The sequence below is a fragment of the Micropterus salmoides genome, unplaced genomic scaffold, assembly GCF_014851395.1.
Source record: "Micropterus salmoides isolate LMB-PRFRI ecotype aquatic unplaced genomic scaffold, ASM1485139v1 Ms_hic_scaffold_8, whole genome shotgun sequence".
Lineage (NCBI taxonomy): Eukaryota > Metazoa > Chordata > Actinopteri > Centrarchiformes > Centrarchidae > Micropterus > Micropterus salmoides.
In genome coordinates this window covers 2,765,178-2,779,885 of record NW_024044570.1, presented here as the reverse complement: position 1 = coordinate 2,779,885, position 14,708 = coordinate 2,765,178, and the positions used below count along the sequence as shown (strand labels likewise).

General features: G+C 41.2%; 1 protein-coding gene across 1 annotated transcript in view; it reads right to left on the bottom strand.

Moving 5' to 3' along the window:
- Positions 1-13,286, bottom strand: part of rpgrip1l (RPGRIP1 like) — a 36,125-nt gene extending 22,839 nt beyond the window's left edge. Inside the window, exons 1-11 of the mRNA XM_038706538.1 lie at positions 13,202-13,286; positions 12,073-12,168; positions 11,544-11,688; positions 10,318-10,631; positions 8,532-8,631; positions 5,890-6,033; positions 4,350-4,455; positions 3,699-3,845; positions 2,345-2,418; positions 1,316-1,455; positions 1,126-1,232 (exon numbers count right to left, since the gene is read on the bottom strand). Of these exons, the coding sequence (XP_038562466.1) occupies positions 1,126-1,232; positions 1,316-1,455; positions 2,345-2,418; positions 3,699-3,845; positions 4,350-4,455; positions 5,890-6,033; positions 8,532-8,631; positions 10,318-10,631; positions 11,544-11,688; positions 12,073-12,160 (1,365 nt within the window). The 5' untranslated portion in view covers positions 12,161-12,168; positions 13,202-13,286. The remainder of the gene's footprint in view (positions 1-1,125; positions 1,233-1,315; positions 1,456-2,344; positions 2,419-3,698; positions 3,846-4,349; positions 4,456-5,889; positions 6,034-8,531; positions 8,632-10,317; positions 10,632-11,543; positions 11,689-12,072; positions 12,169-13,201) is intronic.
- Positions 13,287-14,708: the final 1,422 nt, after the last annotated feature.

The following is a 14,708-nucleotide window of genomic DNA, read 5'->3' as shown; positions in this document are numbered from 1 at the left end:
AGTGCTTGGTTCCCTCCTCTTCATCATCTGCACCCTTCCACTTGGATAGATCCTCCGCCGCCATGGCCTCCGTTTCCACTGCTACGCCGATGACACTCTACTTTTCATCTCTTCCAAAATCATCACCCACACCACCCTCAGCACTTGTCTCACAGACATAAAGTCTTAAATGCAACAGAACTTCCTCAAATTCAAATGCAATAAATCTGAAATCCTTCGGCCCTAACCCCCTCACCTAACCACTCTGGCCTCTCCCTGCCTCTCTGACCTCCTCCCCCGCCACACCTCCACTCGTTGGCTCAGGTCCATGGACGCAACAACACTAAAAACCAACAACCAACAAAGCGCCAGACTTGGGGTGGCAGGGCCTTTTTCTTTGCAGCACCCTCCCTCTGGAACTCCCTCCCTCACCGCATCCCACAGGCTAACTCCACGCCATCTTTCAAACAGGCCCTCAAAACCCCACCTTTTCAAGAACTAATAAATTCCTTCCACTGTCTCCCCTTTATTTCCTCTTTTAACCAATTACTTTCATTATTCTTCCTGTAAGAAGAGAGCAGCGCCATATAAATCTAATTCATTATTATTATTATTATTATTCGGTGATGAAACAAGGCCAACTTTCCTACCATCGCTCTGTATCACAAAGCACATGACAGCATGTAAAAAGTTAAAGCACGATGCATCAGGACACACCTATGTCCCGCGGTGATATCAACAGGTAAAGTCTGACACTGAACTATAAATCAAATCCCACACTGCAGGACTCCTAAATAACCCCTGACATTGAACATAAATCTTTCACTGCATCAGTTTTCACCAGAATTGTCTCTTTGTTGTAGAAACACTGCCATTAAAAGCAGTTGAAAGATAAGACAGTCACCAACACACCCAGTAGCTCCAGCTAGCAGAGTGTGAAACTACTGCTTTTGATGTTTGATGAAATTTAAACATTGTGTAAAATATGTCCACGTTCTTTGAGTCCGCTGCCTCTGTTCTGACCAGGGTTGGTCTCTAACATGAAAAACCAGGACAGGTGTGACCTAATAGGTTAACTCAGAGGTATAGAGGGTCTCCAACCATGGGACATGTGTGTTTTACTCCACCACCACTTTAAAATCTCACCCTGCTGTAGAATTTCAGACGGTCACGGAGCTCCTCCAGCTGCTGCTTCTGTTCCAGAAACTGGATATGAAGTTTCTTATTTTCCTCCGTCAGCTTCTCACTTGTATCTGAGAAAAAAAAACAACAACAATCACTTTGATGAGCAGCATGCAGCGCAGCTATAATATTCAAGTGAAGGAAGTAAAAGTACCTCGCTCAGCCTTGATTTTGTCGAGGATTTCGTTTTTGTCGACGAGGTCGGCCTGCAGCGCCGTCTCCAGCTGGGCGATCTGTAACTTCAGCTGCTGCTCCTGAATCTGCCACTTCTGTTCCCGAGACACGTCGAAGGCGCTGGAAACGTTTGGCGAGATGAGAGCGTGGAGAGCGAAAACATTTGATGGTCTGATCACCATCCAGCATGCTAACATGCGCTACTAAACAAAAGCTTTGTGGGTTCAAATGAAATCCTCTTAAATAAAGTGCTTGTTGGAAAATGGTCTGACATGTTAGGGAGCGGTGCAGCCTGAGGTCGAGGTCACCTTGTGATTGGTTGGATCAGAGTATTTGTGTTGGACGCAGTGGGACTTTGACATGTAGATGATAACCAGGGGTTTAAAAAGGAAAACTGCCCCATGGCTCAGTTGATGAATTGATGATTGGGAAAGATGGCTGAACAATTAATCTATATATTATAAAAGTCGCAGAAGGAACCTTTTAGTTCCATGGAAAAAGATCTGGGGACTTAAAAGTCCCGGGTACTTTTGGTCTAAAAGCCATCCAGACCTCTCAGGTGATCTGGGATCAGGTCTGCTTTCTGTCCCCAGAGTCCAAACTAAACCTGGAGAAGCAGCGCTCAGTTTTTATGCTCCGTATATCAGGAACAAACTCCCAGAAAACTGCAGGTCTGCTGAAACTGTCAGTTCTTTTAAATCAAGGCTTTTATTTTTACGTCTGCCTTTAATTAAATTAAAAGCTATAGATTGATAACTTTCACTGCACTGTAACTTTTACTGTCCTGTTTTATCCAGTTTTTATATTTCTCTCTTTTAAAAATTGTATTTCAATTACTTTTTTTTATTCCCCAACAATACGTTTATGTTTTGTGTAAAGCACCTTTAATTGCCTTGTTGTGAAAATGTGCAAATACACTTGCCTTAGTGGGAAGTGGACTGGAGGCCAATCATACGCATGTGTATCAGTCTTAAATAAAGGTAAACATGAAAGAAACTGAAGTGCTTACCTGTTGACCAGTTTCTCATTGTTCTCCTTCAGCTGGTCCCTCTCCTGCTCCAGTTCACTGATCTGCTCCTGCAACTAGAGAAAACACAGAGTCTGTCCTGTGGTTCCTCTCCAACCACAAGGTCCTGCCTGACCGTACGATCCAGCGGACTGACACCTCGCTGTCGGCCATCAATGTAAAGACAGACAGTGAGCAGGTTCAGACAAACTTCTGAGACTATAAAAAGCTTAATTTACATTTTAAATTCAGTTAGTGTGATCAGTTAATGAGCTGACAAAGAGCTTATGTATGAAGTTATGTTCTGTATTTAAGTTCGTGATGCATGATGTATTTTAAGCCGTATATTTTTACTGCCAATTATCATTACGGGCACAAATTACCGTTTCAGCAGCAGCTGGCAGAGCGAGGTTAATGCTGCAGACATGATGGGCCTGCTTATTTATCTTACTTAGGAATCAAAGTGATTTATAAACGTTTTTGTGTGTGAGGGCGGACGATCTGAGCTGCTAACAGTTAGTGAGTTAAACTACGTTCTGTGCTGCACTACATGATGATAAGCACGGGCCTGCTGCTTTCAGAACATTTCTGTCAGTAAGCTATGAAAGGGAGAAAACGTAAGCTTTCTTCAGGGGGCCAGATTTGGCCGCACAGCATCAGGACGCCATCTGTAAATCTCAAACACATCTCATTCATTGGGACTCTTTTCTCCAGAGCGAGTGTCAATAAGCGCATCCAAGCTGAGAAGGAACAACAAGAGCGAGACGAAGAATCGGAAGCGACAAAATGCAGCATATCCTGCTTTTTACCTGAGAAGCTGGAACCAGATAATCTTTAGCATCCCTGTGAGTGCAAAAATGGTTGAAATGATTAATCAATTATCAAAAAGTTGCCAATTAAATTTTGTTTGATTGATTAACCAATTAATTAACTGTTGCAGCTCTATGACGAGGAAACCCAGAATAATGCACATGTAAATATCTGTAACGTTGTTCGTTCTCTGCAAATAGTTGTATATATTCTTCTCTCTTCTTTTATTATTCTTATATAACTTGCATTGTTTATTCCATATTTATATATTTCTACATTTATCTATGTCCGCCGTATGTTTGTCTGCGTGTAGCACCTTATCACCAAAGCAAATTCCTCGTATGTGTAAAACACTACTTGGCAGTAAAGCTCCTTCTCATTCTGATTCTTCTGAGCTGAAGTCTGGAAAGGTGAGTTTTCAGCCACGGCTTGACCGAGATGAGAGACCACTTAACTGTCCTACAGCTTTGAACTGGATGAAGATGCAACAGAGAGACGTCTTCCAAACAAACAGGTTTTTGTGAGTAACCATGTTTGGGCCAGTCACCTGCTCCACCCTGATCTTAGATATGGTGGAACTCTGCAGCCGTTGCTCCAGGTCCAGGCTCTTCAGCCTCTCGTCTTTCAGCTGACCGGACAGCTCGTCCACTTTCGTCATCGCTGCATCGAGACTGACCTTCAGCGTCCTCTGACTCTGAAATCCACAAATTAACATTCAGAAAAAAACCTTCCGGATGACATATTTTAAAGGAGGAGTCTGGTAAAAGTACATATTTTCTTTATCTTTCTTCAAATCTCATGCTCAGACTCAAACCAGCTGTGAGCGTGTCTCCCAACGAGTCCTGGGACGTCTCACAGCCTGACGTGTCCTCTTCCTCATGTTCCTTCATCACCATGAACACTGTAGTTTAGACACCGTCCTGCTGCACAACACTACAGCACCACAAGTGGATTCATCCCCCAACAGATGCACTATTTCCTCCTGTCTGTCTGACAGAAACTGCAGCGAGCAGCTGTTTCAATAATTGATTGAGAATTTTAAAGGTGAAGCTGTACATCTGTTTAAAGATTTACGTCTTCAGGAGGAACCAATGGGCTGACAGCCACAGACAGGAAGTCAGAGAGGACTGAGAGACGCACTGACATGTTGCTGGTTTTAGTCTTTTCAAGGGATTTGTTGACGATAGAAGCTCCTCACCTCTTGTAGTTGTAGAAATCGTCCCTCCAGCTCTGTGACGCCGTTGGACCTGTCGGCCAGCTGCTTCTGCAGCTTGATCATCGTCACGTTGTTGTTGACGTGTGACCTGAGAGACAACAACAACAACAACAACACATGAGGCCATGAGGTGTTTGTTTACACAGTTCTCAAACACACAGATCCACAGCGTGTCCCACTCACTGTCCCAGAGAGAAGCAACAGACGGACGCAGTGCTGAAGCTAATTAGGAAACTCTGAACACAACATGTCCTCGTTAGGGCTGGACAATAAAACAATAACAATAACTTTTTTCAATAACAAATATTCAATAAACGTTTGATTTTATTCACTTGAATCATAAACGAATTAGGATTTAATTCCTCTATGAAGATATTTATTTTGTTTGTTGTTGAAAAAAGCTTTTACTTAATTTTCCTCGTGCATATTTGCTGACAAAGATTTTATCATAATTATTTTGAATGTTCTACCTCAGATTTGTGAAGTGATCCACTGCTTGGCCTCAAGTGTTGACCGTAAAGAAGTTTTAACCACAATTAACCATCAGGTTTCCTCAACATTCACTCAGGAGCAAAAATCAGCCTTAAAACTTGAAAGAAATAACAATTTGATTCTTGATTTTGATGGAAAGATATGAAACTTTTTATCGTGAGAACATTTTTGTCCGTATCGTCCAGCCCTAGTCCTGGTGTGTGTGTGTGTGTGTATCATACACTGACATGTAGCTGTGAATAAATATATGTAGGCGTATATTCAGCGTTCACATCCGTGTTGTGTTTTTAAGTCGTTCCATGTCTGTGACCTTCTAAGGAAAAAAGACACGACTGATTTTCGACTTTATAAAACATGCTGCTGATTGAGAAAATGGAGCAGACGGGGGGAGAGAAGGGCGGGGCCAGCCGGGGTGTTTACCTGAGGTGTAGGTGTGTGTGTCAGAGTGTGGGGAGAGGCAGGTCCAAAGCATACTTAAAAACAATAAGAATGTTCGTGGTCATTGAAATCTGCTTTCACAAGCTTCTATTATGTGAAAATTTGAGATTTATTTTGCTGGGCCAACGAACGATGACATCGCCGATCGGCCCAACCCTACTTCAAAGTGCTCGTTTTGTCCAAACAAACAAAATAAAAGCAGCAAATCATCTGAGAAGCTGGAACAAGACAATGTACGAGTAACGAGTATCAAAATAGTTAGTGAATAATTTATTTTAGGGAGCTTTATGTTTTCTGAATCGAGAGCCTGAGGACAGAGGGGGTCGTACGCTGAGCAGGCTGTAAAGCCCCTTGAGGCAAATGTGTGATTTGTGATATTGGGCTGTATAAATAAACATTATGTTGTTTTGTGGGATCAACTGACAGATGACATCTGGGGCCATTTATGCATGTAAATATTGTTTTTACAAACAGCTTTATTAAACTGTTCAAACTTTTGAGGAATTTGACAACGCTGACATTTCATTAATATAAATATAATATTAGTGTGTGTGGAGCATATTCCAGCATGGAGTCACTTCACTCCTTTTACCTCAGTTTGGAGGTCTGTTGCTGTCGGACCTGCAGAAGCCTCTCCTGATATTCTGCCTCCTTCTTCCTCAGTTCGTCCCTCAGCTGCTCCGAGACTCCCTCCATCTCCTCCATGTGGCTCCGCTGGAGCTCGATCACGTTCTCTCTGGCGCACAAAGAAAGCTCGCTGGTTAGCTTCGGTTATCTCAGCTTACTACAGATACAGCAAACTTACAACTGTCTCCAGTCACACGGCATTTCACATGAACACAAACACAGTGCAAAGAGTCGGGCACGTTCCCTGAAAGCTGTTAATTAATTACGCATTACATAATATTTTACTAATTAACCAGCAGAAAAAATAATGAGTTTACTTTACAACTTCACGGCCCCCCCCCACATTTCATATTCTGCATTTAACCCGTGTAGAAACAGGAAACGAGAGGTTTGACAAGCAGTTTGCAGGGATTTACAGTCAACTAAGTTAAAGTTAGCCTCTGTGACTGCACACGGCAGCTCTCCACAAGTCCTCACAGTGAAGCTGTGGGGTTCACACTTCAGCCACCACTGAACAAAACCAGCTGATTCACTTCTGTTGGCCTGTCGGTGGCTAACGTTAGCGAGCCAGCTGAGAACACACAACAAGTGAATTAAACGCTGGAGTTACCAGGTAGGAACTCTTCTCCTGCACCAAGCGAACACGTTCGGTCTGTCCTCTGAGATCAAACTGATCAAGCCGACCCCCAAGATGTTACTGTGATCTCGATATTTAGAGAGCATGGTGTATAATGCTGACATCAAAACAAAGAAAAAAGTTAAGTATAATTCCATTAATCTAACTTCCATGTTATTTTAATACGTAACGTGTTGTTTTAGATGTAACCTTTATTAATTAATGCACTAGCATCGTTCTACACTGACAAGGCTGCATGCAGATGCGTCCGCGTGGTAACATTAACATTTATTCATTTAGCTGACGCTTTTATCCAAAGTGACTTACAATCGCTATACATGTCAGAGGTCGCACGCCTCTGGAGCAACGAGGGGTTAAGTGTCTCAAACCCGGGTCTGTCACACCAAAGGCATGTGTCTTATCCACTGCTCCATTGCCGCCCATCACCAGACATATTCCCTATAGCTGAAGTTCAAATTGTAATCCCTTGCACTACTGTTACGGAAACTAACAGTGTTTTATTTTGATAAATGATCCGGAGTAAAGAAGTCTGTAAAGAGTTGCAGGAGAATGACCCTTTAATTTGAGATAAACATCCTCCGACTTTCAGAGAATATAAACGAGACAGATTTAAGCACAACTCTCAGGGTCAGAGGTTACAGACTTTGGTGATCGCGGTAAAATATGGATCAAAACTACAAAGAGTTTTCTTGATTATTCAGTGGAGCTTCAGCAATTAATCAAATAATAGCCAACTATTTTAATGATGGATTCGGCGGTTTGAGTCCTTTTATGAAGAAAAAACTAATTTCTCTGATTCCAGCTTCTTCAATGTGAATATTTTCTGGTTTCTGTGACAGTAAACTGAATCTCTTTGGGTTGTTAGGACGTCGCCTCGGGCTTTGGGAAACACGACATCGTTCACCATTTTATAGACCAAGCAACTAATCCATTCATCGAGAAAATAATGACAGATTAATCAGCACTGAAAGTTATTGTTAGCTGGAGCCCTGTTATTCACCACCGTGGTTAATCTGTGTCATGTCTAAACACAACGTGCAGGAGAGAAGAACTCTTGCTTCAGGTTAGATCTTGTTAGATAGGCTGAGACGCTGGGTGGGCGTCTCTGGCACAGCATTGTACTGGTTTGCCTCGTATTTGTCAAACAGGAAGTCCTGTGTGTCTATCAATAACTTTAAATCCACCTTTTCTCCTGTTTATTACGGTGCGCCCCAAGGATCAATCCTCGGACCTATTTTGTTTTCTATTTTGGCTTTGATCACCTTAGAAATATCGCAAGAATAAAACCTTAAATCTAAAATGCCAGAGATGCAGAAACTGTTATACATGCTTATATTTCGTCTCGCCTAGACTACTGCAACAGACATGTCTAAATAAAAAAAACTCAGCTGCTAGTTTATTAACCCAAACTAGGAAGTACAACCACATCACTCCGATTTAGATCTCTTTTGGCTCCCTCTCTGTTTTAGGATTGATTATAAGCTCTTATTGATTACTTTTAAAGCTCTTAATGGCCTGGCTCCAGAATATATCCATGACCTTTTAACCCCTTAAGATCCTGTGCGCAGCCCGAGAGCCTCCGGTAGGATCCCTGAGTCCAGAGTCCAGAGTCTAGAGGAGATAGAGCCTTTGCGGTTAAGGGCCCCAAGGCTCTGGAATTATCTGCCTGACGACATCAGGAAATCGGAGTCGGTATCTGATAGGCTAGCCCTCTTATTGTTGTAATTTCATTTTAATTTTATGCATGCTATGGCTTATTTTGTTGTTGACTTTCTAACCGTTATGATTTTAAATGTTTTTATCTGCTGTGAAAGCATTTTTTACTCTGTTTGATAAGTGCTCTACAAATAGAGTTATTATTATTATTATTATTACTACATGTGATGTTTAAACCAGCTGATTTAAAAGTGCTGGCTCTCTATTGGTCGTGTCTGATGGACGGACGCCGGGCGATGACGCGCAGCACTCACAGGTTGCGGATCTCGGCTCTCGCCTCCTCCAGCAGGCTGTGTCCGAATCGAGGTAAGAGGCCGGTCGGGGGTCTCCCACCTCCCTCCAAACTCCTGGTACCTGCAGGAGACAAAAGAGTTTGTCCACACAAGACATTACTGCAGTGGTGGTTCTATCCATGAGAGATATTAGCTGTAACGTAGCTCGGTAAGAGGTGAAGGAAAAACAATCAGCGAATCAGCAAATGAATCTGTGTACCCACAGCGCACTGACTGTTTCACAAAGATCGGTATTTAATGTTTTAAAGGGCCTGTGTAATATTGCTTTATGGATGTCTGACTAGGTCTGTTGTGTTTTTATGTTTTCTTACGTGTTTTCTTATGTGCACTTAATTTCGTTGTACTGTTGAAAAGATAATAAAGATATTCTATTTTATTTTACTAGACAATAACTAAGAAAAACTCTTGTCTGATTTTTTTCGGGACAAATAGGAGGACGTGAGAGACACAAAGAAGAGAGTTTCTTAGTAGTTACACAAATCAGACACATTTTAAATTTCAAAATCTATTTCAGTCTGTGGCCTTTTTTTTTTCCATTTCCTGTTTTTGCCTTGAGCATGAAATCAAAAGTAAGTAAAACAAGCTTGTTTTTTGGATCAGACGGACTCGGACTGAGCCAGACGGACTTGAAACATGAAAAAAATGAAAGATAGAAGCTAAAGCCTACCGATCACACAGTACATCCCCCAACGACTGAGACAAAAGACAAAAGATATTAAGGATCAGCTCATTATTTCATTATTACGGCCTTTAAAAGGAGAACAGTATGGTTTTATTACGTTACATTCAGTAGGAAGCTAACTAACATTACATTAGGAACAATCATGACAATCCACAACATTTTTGGATTTATTTTAGGTTTTGGAAAGAGAATAAATCGTCCTTTTCCTTTCAGCCTCTCTGGGTAGCGACTGTAACTTTTACTAGATGCCGCAGGAACAGCGTTTGACCAGATCTTGGAAAAATACAGCTGAAAAAAGCTAGAAAACGACGAGTCAATGGAGCGCAGCCATGAAAGTGTCAGACCTCAGTTAGGGCGAGTCCTATACTGCGCTGTGATTGGCCAGCTGTGTATTCGGGACGTGGCTTAGCGAAGGGTCATTTGAACATGAAAAGAACGAAAATGATACAGATTTCCATGATTACTTCATTACCATCACATCAATCACAACATGTGAATTTGTAAAAGTAGAATTTTGGTGCATATCGTGCCCAGCAAGCAAGAAGGGATCAACCGGACGCCACAGCCCGCTCTTACTTTGGCGACCCCCGGTTGGCCCGATGACGGCAGCTGCTCAAAGGTGAGAATTTAATGAAGATTAAGTAAAGTGAAATTAATGTCACGTGACTTAGGCTGGTGGTTTTGCCTCAGCGAATATGTCAGTGTGATCAATGTACCCGTCTGTTAAAACTGGATTAAATTTATTTTAAAACATGTTTTACATAATAAGATTTATTCTGATAAACATGTTATCTGTTCTACAAGTTCTCCTACACACATGCTGAGGTAAAAGTGTATAGAAAGCAGCATCCTTTCATACATCTCAGTGTTTTGTCTTGGACTTCTCAACCAAGACCTGGCCGGAGGCTGTGATGGAGTCACAGGGGCGACAGACTGTCGGGAGTTCTGCCGACATGGTGATTAGATTCTTTTTCATTTTGTGGTGAACTTGTGTGCAAGAACAAACCTACGTACATCATTACAGTGATCATCTAAAACCTTTACATATGAATATCTGGGACGAACTTTTTGGTCGTGTTTGGGAGGGAGAGGACGCGTCATCTCGCAGCTTCTTCAAGCCAGAGCTGACCCGTGACTGGACGTGGCCGTACGGCGTCGGCCTCCTGCTCTGAGAGTTGATGAGCTGCTGCTTGGCCACGAGGAGGCGCTGTTTCAGTCCCTCGTTCTCGGCCTGCAGACCCCGGACTTTCTCATGGAGCTCCTCTATCATCTCTTCCATCTCCACGTCACGTACCCTGGAGACCGGCTGGCCTCCCCCCACCGCCAGCTGCTCCATACGACCTCGGTCCTTCACCAGCCTCATCAGCTTTGTGGCCAGCCTGAAGGGTGGAGGCGGACAGGTGAGGATTAAAAGTCATGAGAAAACAGTTTTCTCGTGATGAAGGTTTTTACACAGCCTGTGAAAACGTCTCCGGAGGCTCTGGAAGAAGTTTGTCATAGTGATTTTAACGACAGCCGGTGTTGCAAAGCGGAGTTGTGGCCAATTTGAAGCCATCTAATTAAGCTGCAATGTGGGAGATGTAGGATCCTGTGTTTTTGGAGTTGGATCTCGAATGATCCATCGTGTTTTTAAGTGTGTCTTTTGTGAATCCCCAACTTCATGGAAGTGCAATAATAAATCTCTGTGGAGCAAAGTCATCTTGAACCTGCGGAGTTTTCTGTATTGACTTTTATGTTCTTTTTCTGTTGTTTTTGTTTTTCTTTGTAATTATATAAAGTATGAGAAATGTCATGTTTCTTCTGTGAAACCAAGAGCGAATATTTTATTGTTTAACTGTTAATATCATTGTATATTTGAATGTCTGACATATATTTAAAATTCAATAAAAATATTGTTAAAATAAAAGAATTTAAAAATGTATCTCTGGAGTAACCTTATAAGCGGAAAAAGGCAGTTCAAACTAGAAATAAATATACCATCATTTGGATGATTGATTAATTAATTGTTTTTAAAGCAAAAAGTTTGAAATGCGATGTGTCAGATCTTTGTAAACTGGATATCTTTGGGTTTCAGACTGTTGGTCAAACAAAACAAGCTGTTTATACAACTTTTCTTAAATATAATCTTTTAAATCCTAAATGTTTTTAAAGGTCGAAAATCTTGAAAACTGACCAAATCATAAGAAAGTCTTATTTTGCTCCGAGCACTTGAGAGATGTGTCTCAACCCATTAACAGTATTTCAAATGACGAAGATGAAGATGTTGCAACTCATGCGTGTGTGCGTCTCACTTCTTGATCTTGTCGTCCTGTTTGTGAATGTGTCCTTTGAGGTGCAGCGTCTCCTCATGGAGGCGCAGGAACCGGTCCTCCAGCTCCTCCCTGGACACCCGCGAGATGTCCTGTCGCGTCCGAGCATTTTGAAAGACTGATGGATCTGTCGCCATAAAATAAAACATAATTTTCAAGCACGAAGCTGTAAGTAAACAAACTGAAATTCTAAGATTAAAACACAAAATTCACGTGTGCACAGAAGCTACAAGTAACAGAGAAGAGAAAGATCTACTGAACAGAATACACTTAAAAAAGCACACAAATGCAGCAGGGTAAAAGTTCATAAGGTTGCTTGTGCAATGTGATTATCCTGAGGCTGAACTAAACTCCATTCATATTGTCTCCCTTTGTCTTCATACGAGACTTACAGTCACATCAGATGTAAGTCATTTATTTCATTGCAGCACAATTCAGCAATTAGTTTAACTACACAGCACATGTAGTTACTGTGTTTATATCTTCTGTTAGGACGCGCAGCCTGACAGACCTTGTGGACCGGCTGCAATCCGGGACAGGGTCACTGTGAGGTCTCTGACCGGCACATCTGCTGCTGTCTCATCAAGCAGAGTGGACATATTTCAACCTGAAACATTCAACATTTATATTCACCGTCACCATCAGCCAAACACTGGGTCTAGACCTACTATATTATAACATTATTTATAAACTATCTCTGGTGGAAAGTACACATGTACTATCAGCAAACAGTAAAAAGAACTCGTTATGCAAAGTGGTCCCATGTAGAATATTACAGTATTTTCTATGATTTCATTAGTATTACTACTGTCTCATCACCTTTTCAGCCACTTTATGCCAAACACTGGGTCTGTATCTAGCCCTAATTAAATTAATACAAAACGTTACGCATGGAGAAGAAAAGTTATGCCAAACTCCATCAAAAATCTGTTAGATTTACACAAATGTCTGTGTGGAAATAAAAAAACAAACAGGACAGAACAACATTTAGGATTATAACTGACAGCTTCGTCTTCTAATGGATTCGGCATACAAATGACAAACCAAGAGCCTTTCATTTTAATATTACCTAAAAATTTATTACGAAAGATTCGTTCCGCTAACATCGCAGTCAGATTTAATACTCCATCTAAAATATTCCTAAAGATGTGAAATTTCACTGGAATGCGTGCTGCTTGCTGTGTTGGATATTTGCCGAACTGAAAAGAGGCTTTTTACGGTTCTTCTTCAGTTTGGGGCCCGGTGTCTGAAGGACTTACTAACATCGTCTTTACCAGTTAACTAGAAAGCTGCCAGAATTTAAACGCAGTTTGGCGTCACATCCTCTTCACTGATTTAAAAATCATCTTAGATAAATAAAATAATTCAAACATCTGGGCGTAGCATAAGTAAACGTATCCCCGACGGTTAGAAATGTGTGTGTGGTAAAATAAACTCGAGAGGTTTTGTGTTTGTCGTTGTTTTTAATCAAATCAATTCATTCGAGTTTAACTTACTGTAGCTAACGTTAGCTCAGCTAGCTACACAAGGCTAACTGTTTCTTCTATGATAATATTCAACAGAATTGACGCATGTATCTGTCTGTATTAACAAAAACATGTTTACACGATTTTCATGCTCACTTTTTGCACATTTCTTACCTTTTACAACGACTTTATTCAGTCCAGAGTGACGGTTGCTAGTGAAAACATAACCGTTCGTCATGTCGTTATGACGGTACTGCGCATGTGCAGCATATGAGGAGATTTCTGGGAAATGAAGTCTTCTCTGAAATTAAAGGTCGTTGCTACTGTTGGTGCTTTTTACTTGCTCAATATGTATTTTTAAACTGTAATGGTCAAATGCACATATGTTATACACTACATTTTCCAGAAACTACTGGCTTTCACTCATAGGTGCAATTTACACCGGAGACGCTGGGGACATGTTCCCATCATTTTCTGAAAGCATCATTTGCTAAAACGCTCTGAAAATAGCTTGCAACGAGAAATTAATTAACTACTAAAGAGGATTATGGTCACACGTGAAAACATTATTTGAGTTCTGAATTTAAAGTCAGAATTCTGAGAAATAAAGACGAAGTTTAAACTCACAACTCAAATAAAATTCTTACGTAAAATTAAAGTTAGAATTCTGGCTTTTATCTCAGAACTCAGACTTTTAATTCAGACTTTTCTGAATTCTGAGATTAAACTCAGATCTCAAATTCACTTTTTCACATATGCCCGAATCCTCTTCCATAAAGGTTTATTTGCACAATAAGAAAACAATGCAATTTAAATAGGCTATAGAAGAAGCTGTGTTTCCACTAAAGGAACTATACCCCAGAACTGGGAACCTTTAGAGGAACTCAATGCGTTTCCACCGAAGGGACCAGGGTCTATATTTAGTTCAAGGGTTTTATTTTACCCCCCAAAAAGTCCCTGCTCGGGGGTTGTGCATTATCCCAAAAAAAGTAACTTAAGCTTAAAAAACCACCTGCTGATTACTGCATTATATTCAGTTATACTTTCTTATTTTGAATTGTCACCAGCCAGCTGAATTTTGTTTCCCTTTATATAATTAAAAACATTTCCACCATAAATTGGTGCAGAAAAGTTCCCCAGAATGCAGGAATTTAAGTGTTTATGGCTCAAAATGTCATATATATTTCAGCACTGAATATTTCTTCAAAATGGAGTTAAAATATCTTCTCGTCTTGCTCTCGTGCATCGTCTCGTCTCGTGAGCTAAGTGTATCCTCACAGCCCCAATCTGAGCCCCGATGTCCCTCCGCCACCTGCTTTCACTCCACAGATTCTTTATCACACTCAGACGTAACTGGAAAACACAACGTAAGCTTTAGATGTGAGTGAACGTGTGACTCTAACCTCTATTTTTTATTTTTTTACTTGTTCCTGTATTTTCATGTAAATTTCCATCACGTTTCTCCCTCATACGTCTCCTGTGTACATCCATCAGCTCCATTTCAGCTGCTTTACATCATCTTTCCCCCAGGACAACCTGTCTGAAGGGACTTGGGCCAATTTGAGGACTTGTGTCTGCCCTGACTTTGCATGTAGGCCTATTTATGAGCAGCGTGGCGGTGCGACGGCTCACTGGTACACATACATCCTGGGGAATCTGACAGGCACGCTGTCAGATGTCT